Genomic DNA, 23,986 nt, shown 5'->3' with positions numbered 1-23,986 from the left:
TCTCTCGTGAGAATGTTATCCGGACGAAAGCGAGCAAATTGTCCCGATCGAGGGTATGCCGTACTGCCCGATGGCAAGCTGATGCGAAACATGTTAAATTGAGAAGGAAATTAATCCTTTCTTACCGTTTTCTTCATCTGAGATATTCACTGGGAACTCAATAAATATGACTCACAGTTATCGCCTCTGAATCGGTTTCAAGCAACAAAAACCTTATAGAAATGATGTAGAAAATTATATCGAAAATCGCTTTCAAAGAAAATTATTTTTCTTATTTTTTTAAAGCATGTTACAAATGTAAAACTTTCATGGTAGGATTCTATCATTTCACTAGCACGATTGCCTATAACCATCGCATTTCTATTCTTGCTGGTTTACTGGTAGAAAACCAGGCGGATCAAATTGCCCGGCAGACGCGTTTTAGACACATCTCCTCTACCTCGATGCCCGCGTACACAATCGCATTTTAACGACCATTTGAAGTGAAACGAAAACTTGATTTCTGATGCAAAAAAGTAGTTACTCCATTAATGGAATGCTCCTTTTTATTTATTCACCGTGAACTCAAACCTCGATACATGCATACGTGATCACATGAGATAGAGAAACGAATTCAGCCTGGAGGGAGTCATTTTAATATGCAATAAAGTCGATTTAACGGGGGAGAATGAAATGAGATAGTCGAGTCGTAGAGGGTGATATCAACCAAACGCCCGAATGACTGTTGAGTCATGTTTTTTTATCCCATTTATTTATTTATTAGGCTCATTAGCATTTTAGCTGTAAAAGAGCCGGGTTTTAATCGTGTACATGTACATATGTTTATGTTTCTATAAACTGTAAATCACACAGTAGTTAGATAGTAGTCATTTAGGTGTTAAGTTTTCTGTTCCATTACATTATGGTAAATTACACAGTAGTAGCCATTTCGGCGTAAGGGTATTCTTTCTGTTCTTCCATTGTTCAGCAGACCGGACAGCAGAGACAGTTGATATTGATCATTGTTGGGTTATTCATAGAACAGCAGCCCGATGTTTCTTGCAGAGCAGAGCAGTTGTATGAATGAATCGATCTAATTTCGACCGTGGATCGATCTCCATCGCTGATGATGTTTGCGTGGACGTAGTTATTCTATAACAACACAAAGATGGTCAATTGAGGGTTATGAGTTTGAACTCACGACCGATCGCTTAGTAAGCGAACGCGTAACCAAGTGGCTACGAAGACCCCCATTGAGTCATGTTGAAGAAGAAACTGCAGGAAGAGGCAAAACCTCGTTTCCAATTAAATGTGAAGGCGGATTTCTTCATAGTCTCCTGACTATCCTCAGTTCAATATGGCTTGGCCGAGCCCTGTTTGCATCATCATACACATAAGGATCCCGTTTCACCTGTGCATACAATACTTTGGTTTTCTTTGCATGGACGTAAGATTTTGTGCCTGAATTGTTGGAAAGCTTGATAAATTCCAAGAATTTCTGGCCATCCGGTATTTCGATTAGTCCTTTTTTAGAGCATCCGCCAGTGCGTGCTCGCAGAAATCTAACGACTCCTCAAACTCAACATCAAATCAATGTCCAACATGTCCGTCGGTTGAGCCCGAACAGTACCCCAGCGCATTCGGAACCATTGGCCAATCTAGACCCGCAACGCGCTCTCCCTCGAAGAGTACCACCCCCTCCACCGCAACTGAACATTTTGAGAGTAACGAGAACGAGTCTGGTGTGAGCTATCAACTTCTGATTTATTATCAGAATGTAGGTGGTATGAATACTTCAACGGCTGATTACTATCTCGCCTGCTCCGATACCTTATTTGATGTATTCGCTTTCACTGAAACGTGGCTCAACGATAACACGCTGTCGCAACAAATTTTTGATTCTTCGTACATGGTATACCGTTCAGATCGATCTGCTGAGAACAGATTTTAATTTTAATTTACCCGGTATCGATTGGACACAGAGCGCCTCGGATTACTTGTATCCAGTTCATTCACATTCTACTCTGAATCGTTTGTCGGAACGGCTTCTTGATAGTGTCAGCACGGCCGGTTTATGTCAGAAGAATCATATCTTCAATAACAACAACCGCATTCTTGATTTGTGTTTCATCAGTTCAGAACTCGCTCACAACACGGTAGTCATTGAAGCACCCGCTCCTCTGGTGAAATTATGTCGACATCATCCCCCACTTCTGATATCTATATCTATTTCGCCACCGCTCATCTTCGCCAACACTGCTGAATCAACTTATTACAATTATCGAAAAGCTGATTACTCGTCATTGAACCGTTATTTTCTTGGTATCAACTGGAATGATATTTTGGAGAACCAGGATATAGACAACGCCACGTCATCAATGTCCAATGTTTTACTTTACGCGATTGAACAGTTTGTTCCCAAGAAGAAGGCTAAGAAGTCGCTCAACCCTCCGTGGACAAATGCTAATCTCAAACGCTTGAAGTCACTGAAAAGATCATACCTTCGAAAATTTGCTAAGTGTCGCAATGATTTTTGGAGAAGTCAGTATTCTTTTGTGAACAGAACCTACAAACGCCTGAACAAAGTTTTACACGCCGACTATTTAAATGGCATTCAAACGAATCTGCGTGCTCACCCAAGTGGGTTCTGGAAATACGTCGATAAACAAAGGAAAGAGTTTGGTTTACCCACCGTGATGACACGTAACGATACTGAAGCTTCCACCAGTGAAACCATTTGCGAGTTGTTTCGTAAGCAATTCAGTGGTGTTTTTGTCAGTGAAAGTCTTGATAGTGATCAAGTCTCTGCAACCGTTCAAAATGTACCCAGCCTGTCATCGGTCGGAGCCTGCCCTACGATTAATCGTAATGTTGTACAAGATGCCTGCTCTAGATTGAAGAAATCTACGAATGCTGGACCCGACAGCATTCCATCTATCGTACTGAAGATGTGTTCCAGTAGCCTCTCGCTACCGTTGAGTATTTTGTTCAACCGCTCCATCCTGAGTGGGACTTTCCCGACTGCTTGGAAAAATTCTTTTGTTTTCCCTGTCTTCAAAAAAGGCTCTAGGAAGGATGTAACTAATTATAGAGGAATCGCGTGCCTTTGTGCCATCTCCAAGCTATTCGAAATCATCGTATTGGATTTTATCACCCATGCGTGCAACAATTACATCGTCGAGGAACAACATGGTTTCGTGTCTAAACGGTCGACTTCCACGAATCTTCTTCTGTACACATCATACTTCGCTCGTTCACTTGAACTGCGACAGCAAATCGATGCGGTATATACCGATTTCTCCGCAGCATTCGACAAAATCAACCACAACATCGCTGTAGCTAAGCTTCACCGTCTTGGTTTTAAAGGTCCTTTCTTATTCTGGCTACGGTCTCATCTCACTGATCGTATTATGTCGGTGAAAATTGGAGACACTATATCTTCTCCTTTTCGTGTAACGTCTGGTGTTCCGCAAGGGAGCCACCTCGGCCCATATATTTTTCTGCTATACCTTAATGACATTAATTTTCGTCTGAAGTGCCTGAAGCTCTCCTACGCCGATGACTTCAAGTTGTTTTTCCGTGTGAATTCCTCTGGAGATGCGGAGTTTCTGCAAGAGCAGCTGAATATTTTTGCTGAATGGTGCGCAACGAATAGAATGATTTTAAATCCATCCAAATGTTCGGTTATTTCGTTTTCTCGAAAGCGCACATTGACATGCTTTGAATATAGACTGCACGGTGAAATTTTGAAACGTGTGGACATTATTAAAGACCTTGGAGTTATGTTAGACTCTAAACTAACCTTTTGTGATCATATAGCTTACATCACTTCTAAAGCATCCAAAGTCCTCGGCTTTATTTTCCGTGTCACGAAGCAATTCACAGATGTACATTGCATCAAGGCCCTATATTGTGCATTGGTTCGATCCGTTCTAGAATATGCTTGCGTTGTATGGTCACCATATTACCAAAATAGTGTACAACGTATTGAGTCGATTCAGCGAAAATTTGTTCGATTTTCCTTGCGTAATCTGCCATGGAATGACCCATTTAATCTGCCCAGCTACGAGGATCGCTGTAGTCTCATAGGATTGGATTCATTGGGCTCTCGAAGGAATGTTACCAAAGCGCTTTCCGTATCTGATATTATTTTATCAAATATCGATTGCCCCGAATTGCTATACTTAATTAATTTTAACATTAGTCGTCGCAATTTGCGTACCCGTAACTACTTGTACCTTCCACCATCTCGAACAAATTACGGCTACAATGAACCGGTAACCAGTATGTGTCGTGTGTTCAATCTTTGTAGTTCGTCTTTTGATTATCACCTTTCCCGTTTGTCCCTCAAAGCGCTCTATTCTGCTATTCTTAAGTAGTTATAATTGTTATAGGTTTAATATTTAGTTCTATAGTTTTATTATTAGTTTTATTATTTAATAATAAATTCTCGGTCATTAGGGTAAACATGTTAAGCCTGTTGATGTTTGTAAAATAAAATAAGATATAATTCATATCATAATAGGCTGCGGGCAAAAGAAGTCGATTCCCTTAGTTTGACAGTTGCGCCATGACGAAGTGGCAGCGTATTCGTGATTCGTCCCACACGTAAATGTCGCGAAAAGCCATTCCAATCGCTTTGGGAGTGTCCCGTTGGACCGTGAAAAGGGCCTTAGTCCTAGAAAAGAAAGGACAACTATCCGCGAAGGCGACGAACTGTGGCCAGCATTGATTCCGAGGATTATCGCTGCGAAATCGATTTTTTTAAATTCTGACATTGCTCAATGGTGAAAACACTATCATGTATACGGTAAATTTGTTCTACACAATATACAGTAGAATACAGTGTACATTATCCGCTGAAGCGAGTTCCACCGTAATTTTATAGAACATCCCGAAATTTGTCAGTTTCACATTATCTTTCCACTGGTATATATGACTTTACCGATGGATAGTTGAATGATAGCTGTATTAATAGAACATGCTGATGTATCATTTTTCTCTCGTTTACACTTCTTGTTTAGTTCTTTATTGTGTTATCCACGATTTTCGCTATCCGAGGTGACTTCACCAGACTATTCCGCGGAAAATCGGGGTTCTACTGTAATGTGTTCAAGCAAGTCAAACCAGAATCACGGCTCACAAACTATTTAATTCACTGTGTTGAGGACAACACAAAACGATGCCCTCCGTATCAAATATTCAGAACGAATTGCATTGAAACAGAGACTAGTTTAATTCCAAAACATCTTACCTGAGGGATGCGTATTCCGTTCAAAGTGCCCGTTCAGCAGCTCCAGGGCTTGGGGTGTGAACGATGTCCGCCTTTTCCGCTTCTTCGATGGCTCCACACCGATAAAGTCCGTCAAGTGGTTCTGGCCTGATTTGAACCGGGACGAGTGGCTGAAATTCACGGTAATGCGTTAATTACTGCTCAAAGTTTTATCCTCTTGTTCTCATTATCTCGTATCTGCTCTTTTATATTATATGATTGAATAGAAACGAAAAAAAAATATGAACGAAATATTTAGTACACAGGTGTGAGGGACGTAAAAGTTTTCCATCGAGCGTACCTTTCCTCGGCGTCTTTCATCCAGCGCTCCAGCACAGGTTTGATTTTTTGTGCACTTTTGGGTGTAATGTCTAGCTTTTCAAACCTACAAAGTTGGGAGTGCGGTCGGTCAGCCGATCGGTCGACACATCACATCACATCGCATCACACGAGGGGGAGTGGTGGTTGAGTGGATGAGATTATAATGTTTTTAAGGTAAATAAATGGAAAAGGATGAGAGAGAGAACGAGACGAAAAATATTAGGAGAAAATGTACAATCAAATCAAGAGTTGTTCGAATTGATGTCAATCTGCCAAAAACCAACAAATCAAAAGCACGATCAGCACAGTTCCCGAATCTAATTGATTTATTCTAGGTTTTTATTTTTTTTATTTCTAATTTGCCAGGACATTGATGAAGGTCGAATTTCAAAGTGATATAATTTGGAAACAGAAATAAATTGAAATAATTATCTTAAGCAGAAACAATGCCCTGGCCAATTCTCCAAATTTAGATGAAAGAAACAACCGAAATATAAACTAAACAATAATTGGAGGCGTTGTTAGGCGAAAATGATTCATGCTGCATGCGACAAAAATGGTTATGCTTAACCTACCTTTGCAACGATCGTTAGCGATAAAAAAGTTGTGCACTGGAAAACATGTCTCCAACAAATCGTTCGTGATTGGATCAGCTTTATAATGCACACTAATCGCCAGTATTGAACTTTGGAAGCCTGGCTGCAGAACCAGGTTTGATGAGATTAGTCTTACCTTAAGCTAGAGTTAGGCGAATTTTGATCCCACACAGATAATCGTAATGCCAAGTAAAACTGAATACCGTTTTACAGGGATGAATCGAAAACGCGGACCAAAACGAAGCCAACGTAAAGATAATAATAATTTCTACTGCTACGGGGATTACGAATGGAAAACTAAAAGTTAAAAAAAAAACGTACAAAATACATACATTTGCTGCTGCTGGGATGAGAGCTGAGCTGCACAGTACATTTGGGCGGCGAGAGCACTGCCGGGAGACCACCCCCGCAAAAATTTGCATGTTTGGCGATGGTGATGGTGACGGTAGCAGTTTGCATTTGGTATAATGTGATGGAGCAAGATTTACCGTTTCCAATGGGGTGACAACGAAAAACGACGTGTCGCCGAAAAAAGAAGGACGAATGAAAGAAAAACGAGAAATTAATCCGCTATTCCATTGATTATGAATAATAATTAACATAAATGAAACGTAAACAATGAAGAACAATGTCCTGGCACCGTTTCTCTCAGTCGGTCTTATTTTTTGGTTATTTTTTTCGCTTAAACACAGCAAAAGCTAACGAGAAGCGATTCGCCTTTTTCTCGCTCCAATCTTTCATATTTGTACAGCATCCTTATTTGTTGCTTTCACCTGGCAATTTTGCCAGTCGCCGATTTTTCTTCATTTTTTTCCCCTCTCACTCTCACGACCGAGTTCGGGTAATTTTAATTATTCCAATCGTAATTTCGGGGCTAGCGATGATTTTATCAAATTAGGACCGAGAGTATGCAAATTCCCAGCGAACCCTCGGAAGCGAGATGTCCGCCGCGGAGAGAGAGAGAGAGAGAGAGAGAGAAAGAGAGACGCCACATACGGAAAAAAGGAGGCGGGTAATCAGTTTTCGCGCAATATTTACCTGCAGATTGCACTTTGGCTGTAGGCGGGCCCCTCGGTAACGGACAATGCTTGGCCCACCTGAGTTTGGGTTAGGCCCAGCGAAAGACGACGCAGCTTAAACGCCTTGGCGAACTCCTTGATGTCATCCAGATCGATTCCGTCGACCACGTTGCAGTTGGTTTGGTTGATCGTCAGCTCATCTGCGATTGAAGGCAAACGCAAAGAAGAATTATTCAAAGTGATGTTTGATTGACAATGTGATGGAACTGTGTCGTGTTTATGAATCGATACGTAAATCTGTCCTCGGGCAAAACGGAAGGCACACGCTCTCGCAACGCTTATAATAGTAAATCATCGCCCTTAGGCGCAACTGTTTAGCGTAAATTAAACGTTAATGGGAAATGTCAAATTAATTGACTCGGAAATTGAAAAAAATCATTCCATTTCTGCCTGTCGCATACACACACAAACACAGTCAGAGAGATCACATTCGAAGCATTTCAGCGTTAATAGCAAATAATGGCGTTTGATGACATCGTGTGTATTCGACTTCGAATCGAGCTGATGATGACGCGCTTCGAAACCATTCCTTCTGTTTACACACGTCTTGGCGGGAAGCTCATGCCACGATCGGACGCTGTATTATGTGCGTATCATCAGCTTATATTGCTCTGAATTAGCGATAATTGTCTCAAGTGTTCGAGGCTAATTTGAGTTAATTGTGTTGTCTTCGATGAGTGTGTGTCTTGTGTTCTTTTTTTTCGTGTGTTTTCTAAAATCGGAATAAAGAAAAACCTTATCGCTTACTTGGAGAATCTTCCAGCTCGTTGGGGTTGGAGTTGTTGTCGTCATCCTCTTCGTCGTCCTGGGAGAGCAGAACCGACCCCGACCCGGTCGGGCTCAGCTTCCGAGGCGGGGGCGTAAGACTTCTATGCCTCTTGGACGACGAAGAGCCGACCGAGTGGGGGGAAATCTTCTGCTCCACATCGTCCAGAGTGAGGGACATCATCCCGGGAGTGGTACTGCTGAGAGCGGAAGAGGAGGAGGTCGAGCAAGCGGATGGTTTGTGTAATCCCTGTTGCGGCTCCTTCTGCAGATGTGTATCTCCCGATGTGGACGTGGATGCTGCTGCTGCCGATGCTACCAATTGAGTTGAATTGTGGCTTGATGGCGCTGAATGCTGCTGCCCTTGATGCTGATGCTGTTGCTGTTGCTGCTGATGGTGCAGATGATGATGTGGGTGATGATGGGGATGGTGATGTTGATCTCGCGTGTGATGGACCATTGGCTTGGGAGAGATGGATGGGTTGAAGTGCAGCGATGCGGCGTGATTTTTTTGTACTGATAGGGGCGGAGTGGAAGGTGCTTGCGATTTAGTCACCGTGATTTCACCATTCGATGTTGTGATTCTGTGAGGAGATTGACAAGAGAATAGAGCTGTTAAAATGGTTTAATAGTTCAAGAGTGAGACATATATGTTCATATTTATTATCATGGTTCAGAGCTTATATAGTTGCACCAATATTTTCGTTCGCATGAAGAATTCGGTCTGTAAAATAGCAGCGAGTATGATGCGAAACTGAAAATTTGAGAGGGAAATACCTTAGCACTTCACCTAGGAGTAAATTTTTGAGGTTTATGCTTAACACTAAACCTATCACGAGGGGTCAAATGACCCATTTTTAAACTTTTCGTCAAAATTTTCGTGCAAATTACATTGTCACAACTTCATTTGCCTACACTACTTTTCTTAAAACAAACATCTAATGTATTTCCAGTGTTTACTCCTCTCTTGTTATTTTTTTAACTGATAAAAATATGTAATCTGTCCTAACTACCGCAACGGGTCATTTGATTAGAGCAAACATTCATATGATATCAGAATGATTTGTGTTTGTGATACAAAACCATTGCATCACACATTTTTGCTATTGTTTTACATATTTTGTTGTATTTGTGAATGAATAGTGAATGATAAGAATTAATTGTATTGCTGACTATCCAAGCGAGCTCACAGTAGCCATTTCGAGCTCAGCCAATCCATGCCAAACCGATATAGTGATTCTCAGATTTTCGTGAAAAATGGTAGATTTGTTCTTTATTGCAAACAATAAGACCTGTATATTTTTATTTTGTTCGTTAGGGTGACCATTCCCGTTTTAGGGTGATCCGAGAAATCATTTTTTTTTACTTTTTTCCCAACATTCGTTTTTTCAAAAAATCATAACTTTTGAACTACTAAACCGATTCTAATGATCGACATATCATATTAAACCTCTTATTTTTAGTAAATATACCTCAGTTGTAGAAAATTTAAATTTTGCTTCTGTTATTATTGATTGTATTTGGTTTTTATGGTGTTCATGGTCTCGGGACCAAGGGCGCTATATTTTTTTATATTTTCTCTAGAAAGCTGAGGATTTCTTACATAAAATACCTCTGAATCAGAGATGTGTTTTTTTTCGTTTTTAAGTTATTATTTTTGAAATTTAACGGATGATTCAAAAATCATGTTTCACCTATATCCTAAAAATGATTTTTTTTGTCCAAAATTCCTAACTACTGTACCGATTCAGATGATTGAAATACCAAAGCACTTTAACTAGTTTTCTTTGAAAAAATATCAAACTAGCGATATTTATACGATAGCGATATACAAACTAGCAATTCTAGTTACATAGATCCAGTATAGTCGCATAAAAATATTGAACGAAGACTAAAAACATGTTAACTTTGAAAAATCATAAATTAAAAACGAAAAACAACACATCTCTGATTTTTGAATATGTTGTGTAAAAAATCCTCAGTTTTCAAGAAAAATTATAAAAAAATATAGCGTTCTTGATCCCGAAACCATTTGAATTATATAAAACAGATACAATCAATAATCACGAAAACAAAATTAATTTTTTTCGCAAATGTAATATTTTTCCAAAGAAATCTAGCTCATTGGTTTTAATTTGATATATGAGTCTAGTAGTTCAAAAGTGATGAATTTTCGAGAATAGGAAGGATAATAAAAGGAAAAAATGATATTCTGAACTATCGGTTAACTTTGAAAAGTCATAACATAAAAAAGAAAAATAACACATCTCTGACTTTGAGATGTTTTACGTAAGAAATCCTCAGCTTTCTAGAAAAAAATTTAAAACAATATAGCGCCCTTGATCCCGAGACCATCAAAAGCATAAAAAACAATTACAAACAATAACGGAAACAAAATTTAATTTTTCTGCAACTGAAGTATTTTAACTAGAAAGAAGAGATGTCGAGTAGTTCAAAAAGAAAAAAAGGGATTTCTCGTATCACCCTTAATCTTATTGTTTGCGATAAAGAACAAATCTACCACTTTCCACGGAAATCTGAGAACCACTAAATCGGTTTGGCATGGAATGGCTGAGTTACAGTGCTATTTTTCATGTCAAAAATTGTAATTTCATTATTTTGCTAATAATTGGTATCCCAAAATGTCGAAATATACAGGAGAAAAATGGTATACCACGTTTCTCAACCAAATTATATAAATCGAGCCATTGTTCCTATCCTATCACTTGACCCGCTGTGGTACGAATAGGTATACATGAAACATCGGTAGGTTTAGTGTTAATAATTAATTGACAACATGTTCATTTTGTTGTATTGTTTAGTGGAAAAACCCAGATCCCTTAAGATCGCTCGTTCAGAGAAGTCACCAGCGATTAGTGGCAATTAACCATCCCAAATAACAGGCTAAGAGCAGCCTATCACCAAAATTATTGCAACCTGTTTAGTTAAATCGAATAGAAATTGATGAAAAAGTAAACCAATGAAAAATGTCCTTACGAAAAGTATTTGAAAAACCAAGCAGTATGGAAATGTTGAAGAGTAGTTTTATGACCTGGAAGCCTAAAATTTCGATCTTTTCTCCGCGTGGGATAAAAAAATACTATCCATGTTTTACATAATTTTGACTGTTATTCGAACAATGCAAATCTAAGATGGCGGCCACTACGAAATTTTCAGTAATTTATGAAAAATTATGAAAAATGAAAATCCAAAATGGCCGCCATCATAAAATGGCGCCAAATTTTTTTTCAAAGCCCATCAATATGGGTATCAAATAAAGGTGCTCGACTGGTAGAACACAGTAGATCACGAAAAATTCAAATCCAAGATGACCAATAAACAATTACTTTTTAATGGTTCCATTCCGAGATCGAAATGCTCGCCGATTTGAGACGAAAAACATCCATTTTCACTCACAGAGAAACATAGCTGAAAATATAGGAGGCGAGAGAATATTATACGCTCACTTCGATTCTCGCGAGAAACGCAAAGCCGATTTTCATTTTTCGGTGAGTTATGATTGCCGAAAAATGGTTCCGTTTTCAGTGACTCCTTGATGCCGATAATGGTTTTTCACTTCTTCAGTACAGCTGAAAACATGCGGCAATATTGGGTTTCATCGTGGAGTGAACATGAGATAGATTATTATTTGTACAATTCATACGCTGTCCAAATGCAGATCGTTTGGACGCTGCTCTAACAGACTAATGTTGGTAAAGTTAGCTTTGATTTTTCGCTCCATGTTTTCAGTACCAAATGAGAGACGAAAAAGCATCAACGAGATAGAGATTTTCGACATCTCTTTCTCTCTGAAAAAGAATTTTCGGTAAAAAGGAAGAAACGAAAACATCAACAATACACGGTTCATCGAAGACTAGATTGATTGAATGAATATTTATCGCGCAGCCGAGCGAGAATTTCGATCTCTGGTACCATTCAGCTTGCCCTGTATGTATGTATGTTTGAGTGTTTGTAGGGTTGTCCCACATTATTAGAAAAATTGACCCCGTTCCTGATGGATTGATCTGAAATTTGAAACATACGTCAAATTCTACTGTCATTATAAAACTGCATATTCCATGCTCTTGAAAAATTCAATTTGGCCGCCGCTGAAAAATGGCTGAATGGCTTGACTTGGAGAATACACTACACTATGAACAACATAAACTCGAAAAAAACACCGCCGTAAAATGGTCGACTATGTATTTTTTGCAATCTCCTCAATATTGGTATCGAATGAAATGATTTGACTAATAGAATACAGTCAATCGAAATATTCCGAAGAAAGTTAGGTAAGAAACAAAAATTGAAAAAAAACATAAATTTTTTGAATGGTTTTAATGTGGAGAAGTATACTAATGATACAGATAATTTACTAAAAAATTAGAAAATAAAATAAGTAAAACAACTTTTTAAGTTAAACGGTTTAATGCACTAAGAGCTAGAAAATAATTTTCCAAAAAGCAGTTAGTAGTTATCACATCCGTTCCATCATTGATCTAGATCACTGATGAGACTAAAATATAATCGTGGGGTATATGATGAAACAACTAATTATGGATAATGGAAATCCAACGTTTACTTCTTACCTAATTTTCTTCGGAATATTTTCATTATGTACTGTATTCTAGTAGTCAAATCATTTCATTTGATACCGATATTGAGGGGATTGCAAAAAATACATAGTCGATCATTTAGTGGCGGCGTCCTTTTTGAATTTATGTTGTTTATTATGTTTCGTGTTCTCCAAGTCATGTCATTCAGCCATTTTTTTTGGGACGGTTATATATGGGTTTGCATTTTTCATAAATAACTGTGTTCCACTAGTCAATCCCTTTTATCTAATATACATATTGATGGGGTTCTGAGAAAATATGTAATCCGCCATTTTGTAGCGGCCGCCATCTTGGATTTTCAAGATCATGGAATACGCAGTTTTATAATGACACCAGAGATGAGAATGTGTTCCAAATTTCAGATCAATCGGTTAACAGGAAGGGGGTTAAATTCCTATTAATGTGGTACAGCGCTACAGACAAAGTTACAAAGTCACAAACATACAAACGGATCAACCTAGATAAAACCGTTTAAAAAAGAAGTGCAAATCATAATTATATTACGTTTACCGAGAGAAAATTCTTTTTTTTCATGACTCGATTATCCGGAGTGAAAAAAATCAATGCTCCGGATAATAAAGTCCGACATGTGCTACCACTACCAGGCGTTGAAATTATTCAAATTCATATTTTTTAACGATTTCCCTCAAAGAGAAATTATGATCATGGTTTGTCCACCTCTGATCATGATTTGTCCGAAAAATGATCATGCTTTGTCCGGTTTTAGAAATCACCATTTTTGAATGAAAAAAAAGGCGGCTGCCATAGTAACAATGTGGACAAACCAACATCAGCGATCAGATTTTGACGTGGGACTACGTCTAACCGGAATATATGGGGGGTAAAATGAAAACCTAAACACAGAACAAGCAGGAAAAAATGAAAGATTTCAAATGCTTATAATTCGAACACTTCTTACTGGATCGGAAAGATGTTTGCATCAATTGATAGTGAATATTTCCACGCATCTATCGCAACTAACGAAATGTTATTTTTCATAAGATAAACAAATGAATAACTGTAAAATATTGGCCGTTTTCTAAACGCCTTAACTGCCTCGTTTTGATTGGCCCGATTTACGGTTTCCCTAACACAGCCATCAAAACCAATCAGCCTTGGGGAAGTCGGCATTGCAATTACATGAAAGTAGGGGGACTTTTGTTCTCATTGAAAAATGTTCCCTAACACAGACTTCAAAACCAAGCAGCGATGGAGAAATCGGCATTGCAAACACATGAAAGTAGGAGGAGTTTTTGTTCCCACCGAAATGTGTTCCCTAACAGAGATTTCTAAACCAAGGTGTCTGGAGGAAATCGACATTTCAAATTCATGCAAGTCGGGGGTATTTCTGTTCCGATTGAAATGTGTTTCCCTAACACAGACTTCTCATCCATGGAGCATGTAGTGATCCCCGATTTTTGAAATTAATCGTTCATCAGCTAATCGAATACTTTCCAGTAGTTTGTTATTTGATACGATTAATCGTCTCAAATAATCGATCATTCGTCACACTGAGAGAAATAACTAGTTAGCCTAATAGCGTCAAAGATTTTGATTGATTTTCAAGATTAAACTGCAGCCGCCGTACCTTTCTTTTTTCTCAGAGTTAAGATCGATTAATCGACGTAAATTATTCGTTCGCTTCGATTATTGGTTGCGCAGTATTCGTTCGATTAATAATCGATTTCTGTAGCAAGTATTCGATTAATCGATTAATCGAACGATTATCGGGGATCACTAGGAGCATGGGGAAATCGGAATTGCGAATTCATAGAAGTTGGCGATATTTTAGTTCCGATGGAAATGTGTTTCCCTAACACAGATTTCAAAACCAAGGTTTCTGGCTCTGCAAATAAATGCAAACTACGAGTATATCTGTCCTCGCTTGCCTTTATGCAGGCTGGAATATGTCTGGCCTAACACGATCTTCTAATCTTAGAACTTGGAAAAATCGTGCAGACACTTAAAGCGAATTAACTTTCCAGTTTCAAGCAAATTCGCGGTTCGAGAAGTACGTACACTTGAGAGATGTAAACTTCAGAGGAAAATGTAAATAAAATAATCGTTTTTATATTTTTTTATCTTTATTAGAGAAATTTTCAGCCTTAGGCTGGTTCATCAAACGTTTGATAATTCTTCCTTACATATATTTTGTTGTAGGCATCATACCAAACGTAAAAGGTCTGTTATTAAATTTACATGTAACGAAGAACAATCCATCACAATGCATGAATTGACTTTACATGGCATTAGTTCAATCTTTTTACTCACAAAGCAAATATATTGAATTCAATTGAATTTGGAAAGTGTTTCATTCAATCAAGAATTTAATCAATACAAACGAATGATAACTAAGCTAAGGTAGTCCCACGTCAACCTTGCGGTTATATCATAGATATAACCCACCCATTTTTTTTATTTTTTATTAAAGACGCTTTAACCCTACGGGTCATTCGCGTCTATGTTTCATTTGAATCATACAAAGATCAGAATTGAGGTCACCAAGATGCATTATTTACCTTTAAACATGTAAGTCCGTAAATATGTCCTATAATTTTTTTATACGTTTTGAAACATTTGAATACCTAATGTGACAAAGGAGCGTTGAACTAGAGCATTCTAAAAAGTGGACAAATCTAGATCATGTTTTCGACTGGACAAACCAACATGAAATAACCTAGCATCAAAAATACAAGTTAAATCTGGAGAAGCCGATTTTTCAAAATACCCTAATGCAGAGTGGTGCACTCCTGGGGCGAAAAAAAGAAAATCGTTAAAAAACATAACATAAAATATTGGTTATTTTGAAAGCCTTATGGTATTTCTAGCAACTAGAGACTTGAGGCTTTTCATCAAACCTAAAATGATTATATGTGATTCTCATGAAGAAAAAATGATTTGCATTTGAAGGGCGAACACGAAATTATTGCGACACATACAACAGGGCATAACTTTTTTACCATTGGGTAAAAATCAACCAAATTTTGCACACTTTCTCATTGATGTGTACATGCTGTCAAACTCGAAGTCGTGTTTTTCGATTCAACGAAAATGGAGGTGAACCAACGCGTGTCGAGAGAACAAATTCTTTCCAAACACCTGGAATTTCCTGACCTGTCGCACCGGCAGTTGGAAAAAATGTTGAACATTCACCATTGAACCGTCTCCAGAGTGTTGAAACAGTTCCAGGAGCGGTTGACGTTGGGCCACGGCAAAGGAGCTGGAAGAAAACCGGGACCGGAGAACAAAAAGACGGAGGGAAAGGTGAAGCGGATGATTAAAGTAAATCCCAACGTCTCAAGCCGTGATTTGGCTAAAAAGATCGGCATGTCGCAGAGCTACGTCCAGAATGCAAAGAAGAGAGCTGGACTACATACATACAAGGTACAGAACTTCCCAAACCGCGTTGAGCGGCAACAATCGACGGCTAGAACTCGGGCACGGAAGCTCTACGAGAAGATGCTGACAAAATATGGCTGCTGTGTGATGGACGACGAAACGTTATATACGTTATATATATATATAAAGCTGATTTTAAGCAAATTCCGGGGTTGGAGTTTTTCACCGGCAAGAGCAAGTTCGATGTGGACGACAAATTTAATAAGAAGAAAATGTCGAAGTTCGCCTCCAAATATCTCCTTTGGCAGGCCATCTGCTCTTGCGGACTGAGTAGTGAGCCTTTCGTGACATAGGGCACAGTAAATGGCGAGATCTACAAATCTGAGTGACTCGAGAAGCGCCTTTTGCCGTTCTTGCAGCAGCACGACGAAGCTCCGCTATTTTGGCCAGATTTGGCATCATGCCACTATTCTAAAAGTGTACTGGAGTGGTATGAGGCCAATTCTGTCCATTTTGTTACAAAGGACATGAACCCGCCAAACTGTCCGGAGCTGCGCCCGGTGGAGCAGTATTGGGCAATAATGAAGCGGGAACTTCGGAAGAGCAAGAAGACAGTCAAAGACGAGAAGGACATGTTAAGAAAATGGAAAAAAAAACTGAGAAACTGGTACCGGATGACACTGTAAAGACTTTGATGGAGGGCATCAAGCGAAAATGCGTTCAATTTTTCACTCAAGGCTCCATCGATTAACTTTTCTTTTGATTTTTGAAGTAAATATATGTATAAAACGCACGCACGAGTTCAATTTTATTCAATTTCGTCGCAATTAAGAGGCTCAAGAAATACTAGAACGATCAAATTCGGATTGAGATATTTCCAAAGCTCAAATTACCGCTTCGCGGGACCCGTGTTGACACCATGGAAGACATAAACACGAATTCGCTGCGTTGAATGAATTGTTCGTTGAAGAAGTGTGTTGCTTCAGAAGGGGCCTATTTTGAAGGCGATAGTAGAAAATTTAGATGATAAATAACGTATTTTCTTTAAAGCCATAAAGTCCATCGCAATAAAAATTGGTCATTTGATAATGAAAATTGTTGTTTTGGGTAGTCAATAACGTTTTCACAAAATTAGCCAGTGCAAAGAGTTCAGAATTGGAAAGCCCGATTAATCAACGCTGACCTATTTTTGCCTTTAATCGCTAAAAATCACGAAAAATCGTAAATGTATTACTAAATTATTGACTATTGCCTAGTATCATATAGCGACGATTAGAATATACGAGAGCTTTTATGATAATATGAATATCTTTAAAGTGAGTGCCCCTAAGGGACCATTATTTCTAACACATAATGGCCTCTTAAAGGCACTTACTTAACATTTTATATATCTCATTTTTACAGTTTTCATACTAATCATTTTTGGCTTGATATGGGAAACAGAGCGCACATAACTAGGTATATATCACGTTGAATTATTGATATTGATATTTATCTATTTACATTTGGTCGGCCGCCAGCGCTTCGAGGGCTATATGGGCCGTCAGTTTCAATATTATTTCTTACTATATACAATGTTTATAGTCTACAATATTAATACAAAAACTAAAATAATAATATGGTTTTACAAATAATAATACCGAGAAGATAATATAATAAATTCTAACACCCATAGTTTATAACAGTAACACTATCTTTTCTGATTCAAATAAGATCATACAAATCAATTTGTTTTATAAATCTAATTGCATTTTTGAGACAGTCCAAGTCATCCTTGAGAGTATCAATATCCAGAATAGATAGTTTACCTCTCATTGTGGTGTATTTGGTAATCTCTTCGTACAAGAAAACTTATACATGGCCAACGAAATGTTGAATGACGAATTTGTCGATATATATTGTCTGTAAGGTTAGTCCATTTATCTTCCCATAATGTAGACATATTTACCTTTACAAGGTTTCTGAAATCTCTCGCCAATAATTCGCCTTGTGCAGTTGATTAAAGAAATGCTTATCTCCTGCTTCTGAAAGATTTCAATATGTTGAACAAGTAACCAGGTTGTTTATTGTTAACCAGATTGAAGAGAAATAAGCAGCTTCTCATTTGGCCAAACTTGGCGAAGGGACAGCCAATTAGTCGATATTGCAGATGTGAAACACTTGAAAATCTACTCAAGTTGAAAACGTAGCGAACACAACTGTTGAGTGCAACTCGTAATCTAGACAAAGCAAAGGACGAAACATCGAAAAGAAGGAAGTCACACGCAATGAAATGAGGAAACAGTAAGCTTTTGAACAATTTTATCTTGATATCCTCGCTAAGTAAAGAACAAGCAAGGTCAACCCAGCAAATATTTTGCCACATTGCCTCAGAATAAACTTATCAAAGGAAAAATTTTCTTGGATCGTCACTCCAAGACTGGTGGCTTGCTCTTTGAATTCAATAGTTGTATTGTTAAAAATTAAATTTGGTTTTATCCCATTATTAACTCTGTTGTTATTAATAAAAACAGCATTCGTTTTTTTTCATATTAATAGTTAACCTGTTTTAATAGGACCATTCATAGACTCTGGCTAAATCAGAATTCATTTTCTCCGAAATATCGGTGGCTTCGGTACCATCAAGGTATAGTTGCACATCATCAGCAAAAAGATGGATTTTGCAATGTTCCAGTACATTAGGCAAATCATTTATATACAGGGAAAAAAGGATTGGACCAATAATAGAACCCTGTGGAACTCCAGACGAAACAGGAATGAAGGTTGAGAATGGTCCATTATTGTACACGGTTTGCGTTCGACCTTTTAAATATGATTGGATTAGGGTTGTAGCGTGATTTGAGAAGTTAAAGTCGAGACGAAGTTTTCTGCACATAATTTCGTGAGAAATACTGTCAAATGCTTTTGAATAGTCCAGAAGTATCAAAACTACAGGATTGCCATTATCCAAAACAACACCAATGTCATCGAAGACTTTCAACATTGCGGTTTTCGCACTGTGCTTTGGGCGATAACCCGATTGATAATTATTTAGAAGCTTGTAACGCTGAACATATTGACATATTTGAAACTTCAACAAACGTTCGAAAACTTTGGATGAAGCACTCAGAATACTTATCGGTTGTAGGTTTTCGATTGTGTTACAGGAGAATTTCTTTTTAATGGGAATAATTTTTGACTGTTTCCATTGATCAGGAAAAATGTTTGATAATATAATTGAATTAAAAATGTGGGTGACTGGTTTCACGACTAGTGGACATATTAATTTCAAAAATTTCAATGGAAGTAAGTCAAGTCCAACTGCATTTGATTGTATATGATACATTGCATTTAATACATCGACCTCGCTGACACTATTAAAATTAAATTCGTTCTCGAAGTTCTGCTGCTCATTTCGACTTTCAATATAATTTTCATTCGATGTATTGGGGAGGCTGAAATTTCTAGCAAAACAAACATTGATTTCATAAGGACTGAAACCGTTAATAGAACAGGATTTCGCTTCACCAACACCCATTGATTTTAATCTTTGCCATAAGTGCTGTACTGGTAATTTAGAATCAAGATGCAACGTGAAAAAATGTTTCTTCGTATCACGGATAAGTTTGTTAACTTTATTGCGTAGCCGTTTAAATAATCTACGATTATCGGCGAGCTTCGAGTTTTTCCAGACATTGTAAGCCAGGTCGCGATCAATCATTGCTCTCATTATTGTACGATTAAACCAGGATTTGTTCGTCTAACGTGATTTAACTGTACGGGTGGGGATAAAAACATCGTGAAGAACTGTCATTGAAGAGTTAAAAAACTCTAAGAGATGATTCGAATCAGTTGATTGATAAAAACTGGACCATTCAAGTTGATTATAAGCATTGAACAAACCTTCCACGTCCATGGAGTTGTAATCACGAAAAGAAATATATTGGTCACACAGGTCCATATCGAATTCGAGCGAGGCAAATATGAGATCATGATTAGAAAACACCGGCACATGTATCTGGTTAAATCTCAACTCTTTCGATTCATCGTTAAAGAGAATCAAATCTAACTGAGAAGATCCATTTCTAGGAACAAAAGTGGGTTGATTCCCTAAGCTGAACATGTTGAAAGATGATAAGATAGACGTTAAATTGATAGTTCTTGTAGCTCTAACGTCAATAAGATTTGTACCGAGTAAAAGAGTATGACTGTATTCAGGTCCTAAGTTCAGTAGAATATTATCAATTTCATCAGTGCAATCGACTTCGGGAGGATTATTAATACAAACAAGGAGAATTTTACAACTTCGTACCGAAATTTCCATTGCTAAATATTCAGTATGTGATGAGTAATAATTTTCTGATTTACAAATAACATGAAATTGAATTTCTTGTTTTAGAAAAATCATAACCGTCCGACTCTGTCATGTCTAACTAGATTGTACCCGTCTATTGACAATATATTATTGTCAATACTTTCATTGAGCCAGGACTCAGTAATACAAACAATATCGACCTTCGCTATCGAAAGTATGTGGCGCAGCTCATCGAGTTTGCTAAGCTTGCGAGCACAAATACTCTGGCTGTTGAAACAACATACTAAAAGTTTTCTTTGAATCAATGCCGACTTCAGTACTACCCCGGCTTAACAATCATTCGATGAGACGTGAGTGTTGGAATTGTTAGCCATAGGCATGAGGGAATAAGAGAACATTTAGGAGGAAAATATAATTGAGTACTATACTAAAATATACATATTCCAACATATCGAAAATTTTCTGAAACTTTATCCACTATGAGTGACGTTTTTTGCTGAGAAATATCAAATCACCAACACAGCAACAATTAGTTGTTAGTTTAGGTTAGTTGAAAAATTGTCCGAGAGTGCTGATTGAGCACTCAATGAGTCAGTTATTATAATATATTTATCAAAGACACTAGATTTAATGTGTTCTGTAGCATGGGAAATTGCCGTAAGTTCTGCATTATAGACTGATGAGTTGTCAGGTAGCTTGAATTTGTATGTTTTATTTTTATTTTCATCATAAACGACACATGAGGTGACAGAGTTAAACTTGGAGCCATCGGTATAGATTAATCGTTAACCACAGTTTTCATGGATTGAGTAAAGATTTATATACAGGAGAATTTGTAGAGTTTTTCGGAAAAGCACTTTGTTCGATATTTATCTCAAGTTCAGGAACCAACCACGGCGGTAATTTACTGTAATGTTCTGTTTTTATTTTTGGTAATTCTAGGTTTAAACTGTTCAGAATTCGAGTACACATCGAAAGAAAAGTTTGACTTCTGATAGTATCATTAAGTGGCAGTTGCTGAATAGATTTTAACATAGGATGGGTTTTATTTCTAAGAATTCTGCACATTTAAAACATAGTGTGCTGATCTCTTCTGACACTCAAAGGTAGAAAATCCGTGTCAACTAATATACTAATAACCGGAGAGGAACGAAAAGCACCACTCGCTAAACGTAAACCCCGATTGTGAACAGATTCCAGTGTTTTTAAAAAAAATTGATGTTGCAGACGAGTACACACATTCCCCGTACTTCATGCGTGATAAGACAAGAGAATTGTGTAATATTATTAATGTTTTCGATCAGAACCCCATTTGATATTCGATAATGTTTTGATGATGTTCATTGCTTATTGAGATCGCCTTTTTATGTATTCTATATGAGAACGCCATGACAATCTTTTATCGAAAGTCATACCGAGGAATCTCGCTTCATTAACTTTTTGAATATTTTCATCGTTGACGCGAAATGTCAAGCTTTTGGTGTGTTTTCTCCTTCTACAAAAAAGAACACAGGAAGTTTTTTCGACTGATATTCTAAATCCGTGGTTGGATAACCATTTCTGCATTTTGTCAATTGATGTCTGCATTCGTTTCTGTATTGAGTTCAGAAGGTTTGATGACATATACAACACTATGTCATCGGCCTAAAGAAGAATTGTGCACTTAGGATCAATTTGTTTACTGATGTCATCAATTGCCAGTAGGAATAAGGTGACGCTTAGAACAGCACCTTGAGGAATTCAATTTTCCTGCTCGTATGACGATGATAATGTTTTTTTTTTTTTAATAATCCGTTTATTTTTACAGGCTCAGTTACATAAGTTTAATGGAGCCAAACCCTTAACTATATTTCAACTAGCATATATCAACATGTTGTTTCCTTAATTCTATGGTTAATGAAATAGGAAACCGATTACTCGCGGTCGACTCGAGTTTAGAAGGATGACACATTTTCATTAGGAAAAGGATGGGATGTAAGGAGATGTGTGTTTACACTCGCACTCACATTCACATTCACATTCTCATTCACACTGACACTTCACACTCAATTCTTAAAACTATCCTTACATCTAATATGTATTTACAATTTAACTTATTCTAATGTTAGTAGGAAGGGAACCGATAGCTCGCGAAGGACGAAAAGGAGGGGAAAAGGATGTATGAACAATCACACTCGAAGATCGATAGCTTTAAGGAAAACATATATTTGGGACATGTAATCAAGGACTAACCGAGCCAACACAACTCTCACTGGCACATGGGACTGCTTTCCTCCAGCCCGAAGGGAGTTTTCTAAATTCGATCTGGCGACAAGATACAACTCGCACGACCAAACAACGTGTTCGATGTCGTGATAACCTTGGCCACAACCGCAGAGATTGCTGTCGGCAAGATTAAAACGAAAAAGCAGCGCGTCTAACGAACAGTGATTGGACATGAGTCGGGAGAAGGTGCGAATAAAGTCCCGACTCAAGTCCAGACTTTTAAACCACGGATTGAGGCTAACCTTAGGGATAATTGAGTGGAGCCACCGGCCCAATTCATCTTGCGATTTGACGCTGATAAATTTCGCCTTCAATTGCACCTACCTTTGCTAATGAGTCAGCCCTCTCGTTACCCGGAATTGAGCAATGTGAAGGGACCCAGATAAAGGTAATGACATAACAGCGTCTGGATAAAGCACTCAAAATTTCTCGTATTCTCTCAAGGAAGTACGGCGAGTGCTTTTCCGGCCTCACAGAACGGATAGCTTCGACAGAGCTCAGACTATCCGTTACAATGTAATAGTGTTCAACAGGTCTTGAGGCGACGCTGTCCAGCGCCCAGTGTATTGCTGCCAATTCAGCAATATACACTGAGCAAGGATTCTGAAGACTGTGTGAGGTGCTAAAAAAATTGTTGAACACTCCGAATCCTGTGGACTCATTCATAGAGGACCCATCAGTAAAGTACATATTATCACAATTGACACGCCCATACTTTGCTTCGAAAATCGTAGGAACGATCCCCGATCGATGATAATCTGGAATTCCATGGATATCCTGCTTCATGGACAGATCAAAATGCACAGAGGAATTGATGTAGTCAGGGAAACAAACACGGTTGGGAATATACGAAGAAGGATCAACCTGCATGGAGACGAATTCATGATATGAGCTCATGAATCCAGAATGAAAATTTAGCTCGATCAGCTGCTCAAAATTTCCGATCACCAATGGGTTCATAACCTTACACCGGATGAGGAACCGAAGAGATAATAAATTGAAGCGATTTTTAGTGGGAGTAGGCCTGCCAAAACCTCGAGATTCATGGTATGCGTTGAGGGCATACATCCTAACGCGATACGGAGACAAAGATACTGAATTCGCTCGAGTTTGATGAGGTGTGTTTTGGCAGCTGATTGAAAACAGAAACTGCCGTATTCCATCACTGAGAGAATAGTTGTTCGATACAACATTATAAGATCTTCGGGATGGGCTCCCCACCAGGTGCCGGTAATTGTACGGAGAAAGTTTATTCTTTGTTGGCATTTTTTACTCAGATACCTAATATGGGCCCCCCAAGTACATTTGGAGTCGAACCAGACCCCAAGATACTTGAATGACATAGCATGAGTGATCGGTTTACCCAAAAGATGAAGCTTTGGTTTTGCTGGTCTATGCTTCCTAGAAAAAACCACCATCTCTGTTTTCTCCGTGGAGAATTCGATCCCTAGCCCAATGGC

General features: G+C 38.2%; 1 protein-coding gene across 4 annotated transcripts in view; it reads right to left on the bottom strand.

Annotated features, from left to right (window-relative positions):
- LOC129771857 (POU domain, class 6, transcription factor 2) overlaps positions 1 to 23,986 on the bottom strand; it is a 397,791-nt gene that overhangs the window by 19,047 nt on the left and 354,758 nt on the right. For 2 of the 4 annotated variants that reach the window (XM_055775950.1, XM_055775953.1), the window contains 5 exons: positions 7,995 to 8,596; positions 7,207 to 7,387; positions 6,501 to 6,557; positions 5,553 to 5,636; positions 5,234 to 5,382 (listed from right to left, as the gene is read on the bottom strand). In XM_055775950.1, coding sequence (XP_055631925.1) covers positions 5,234 to 5,382; positions 5,553 to 5,636; positions 6,501 to 6,557; positions 7,207 to 7,387; positions 7,995 to 8,596 — 1,073 coding nt within the window. The remainder of the gene's footprint in view (positions 1 to 5,233; positions 5,383 to 5,552; positions 5,637 to 6,500; positions 6,558 to 7,206; positions 7,388 to 7,994; positions 8,597 to 23,986) is intronic. The other 2 variants (XM_055775951.1, XM_055775952.1) reach the window with 2 other exon arrangements.

This window comes from Toxorhynchites rutilus, chromosome 2 (genome assembly GCF_029784135.1).
Source record: "Toxorhynchites rutilus septentrionalis strain SRP chromosome 2, ASM2978413v1, whole genome shotgun sequence".
Taxonomy (NCBI): domain Eukaryota; kingdom Metazoa; phylum Arthropoda; class Insecta; order Diptera; family Culicidae; genus Toxorhynchites; species Toxorhynchites rutilus.
Note: the sequence above shows the minus strand (reverse complement) of the source record. Positions and strands in the feature narration are given on the sequence as shown.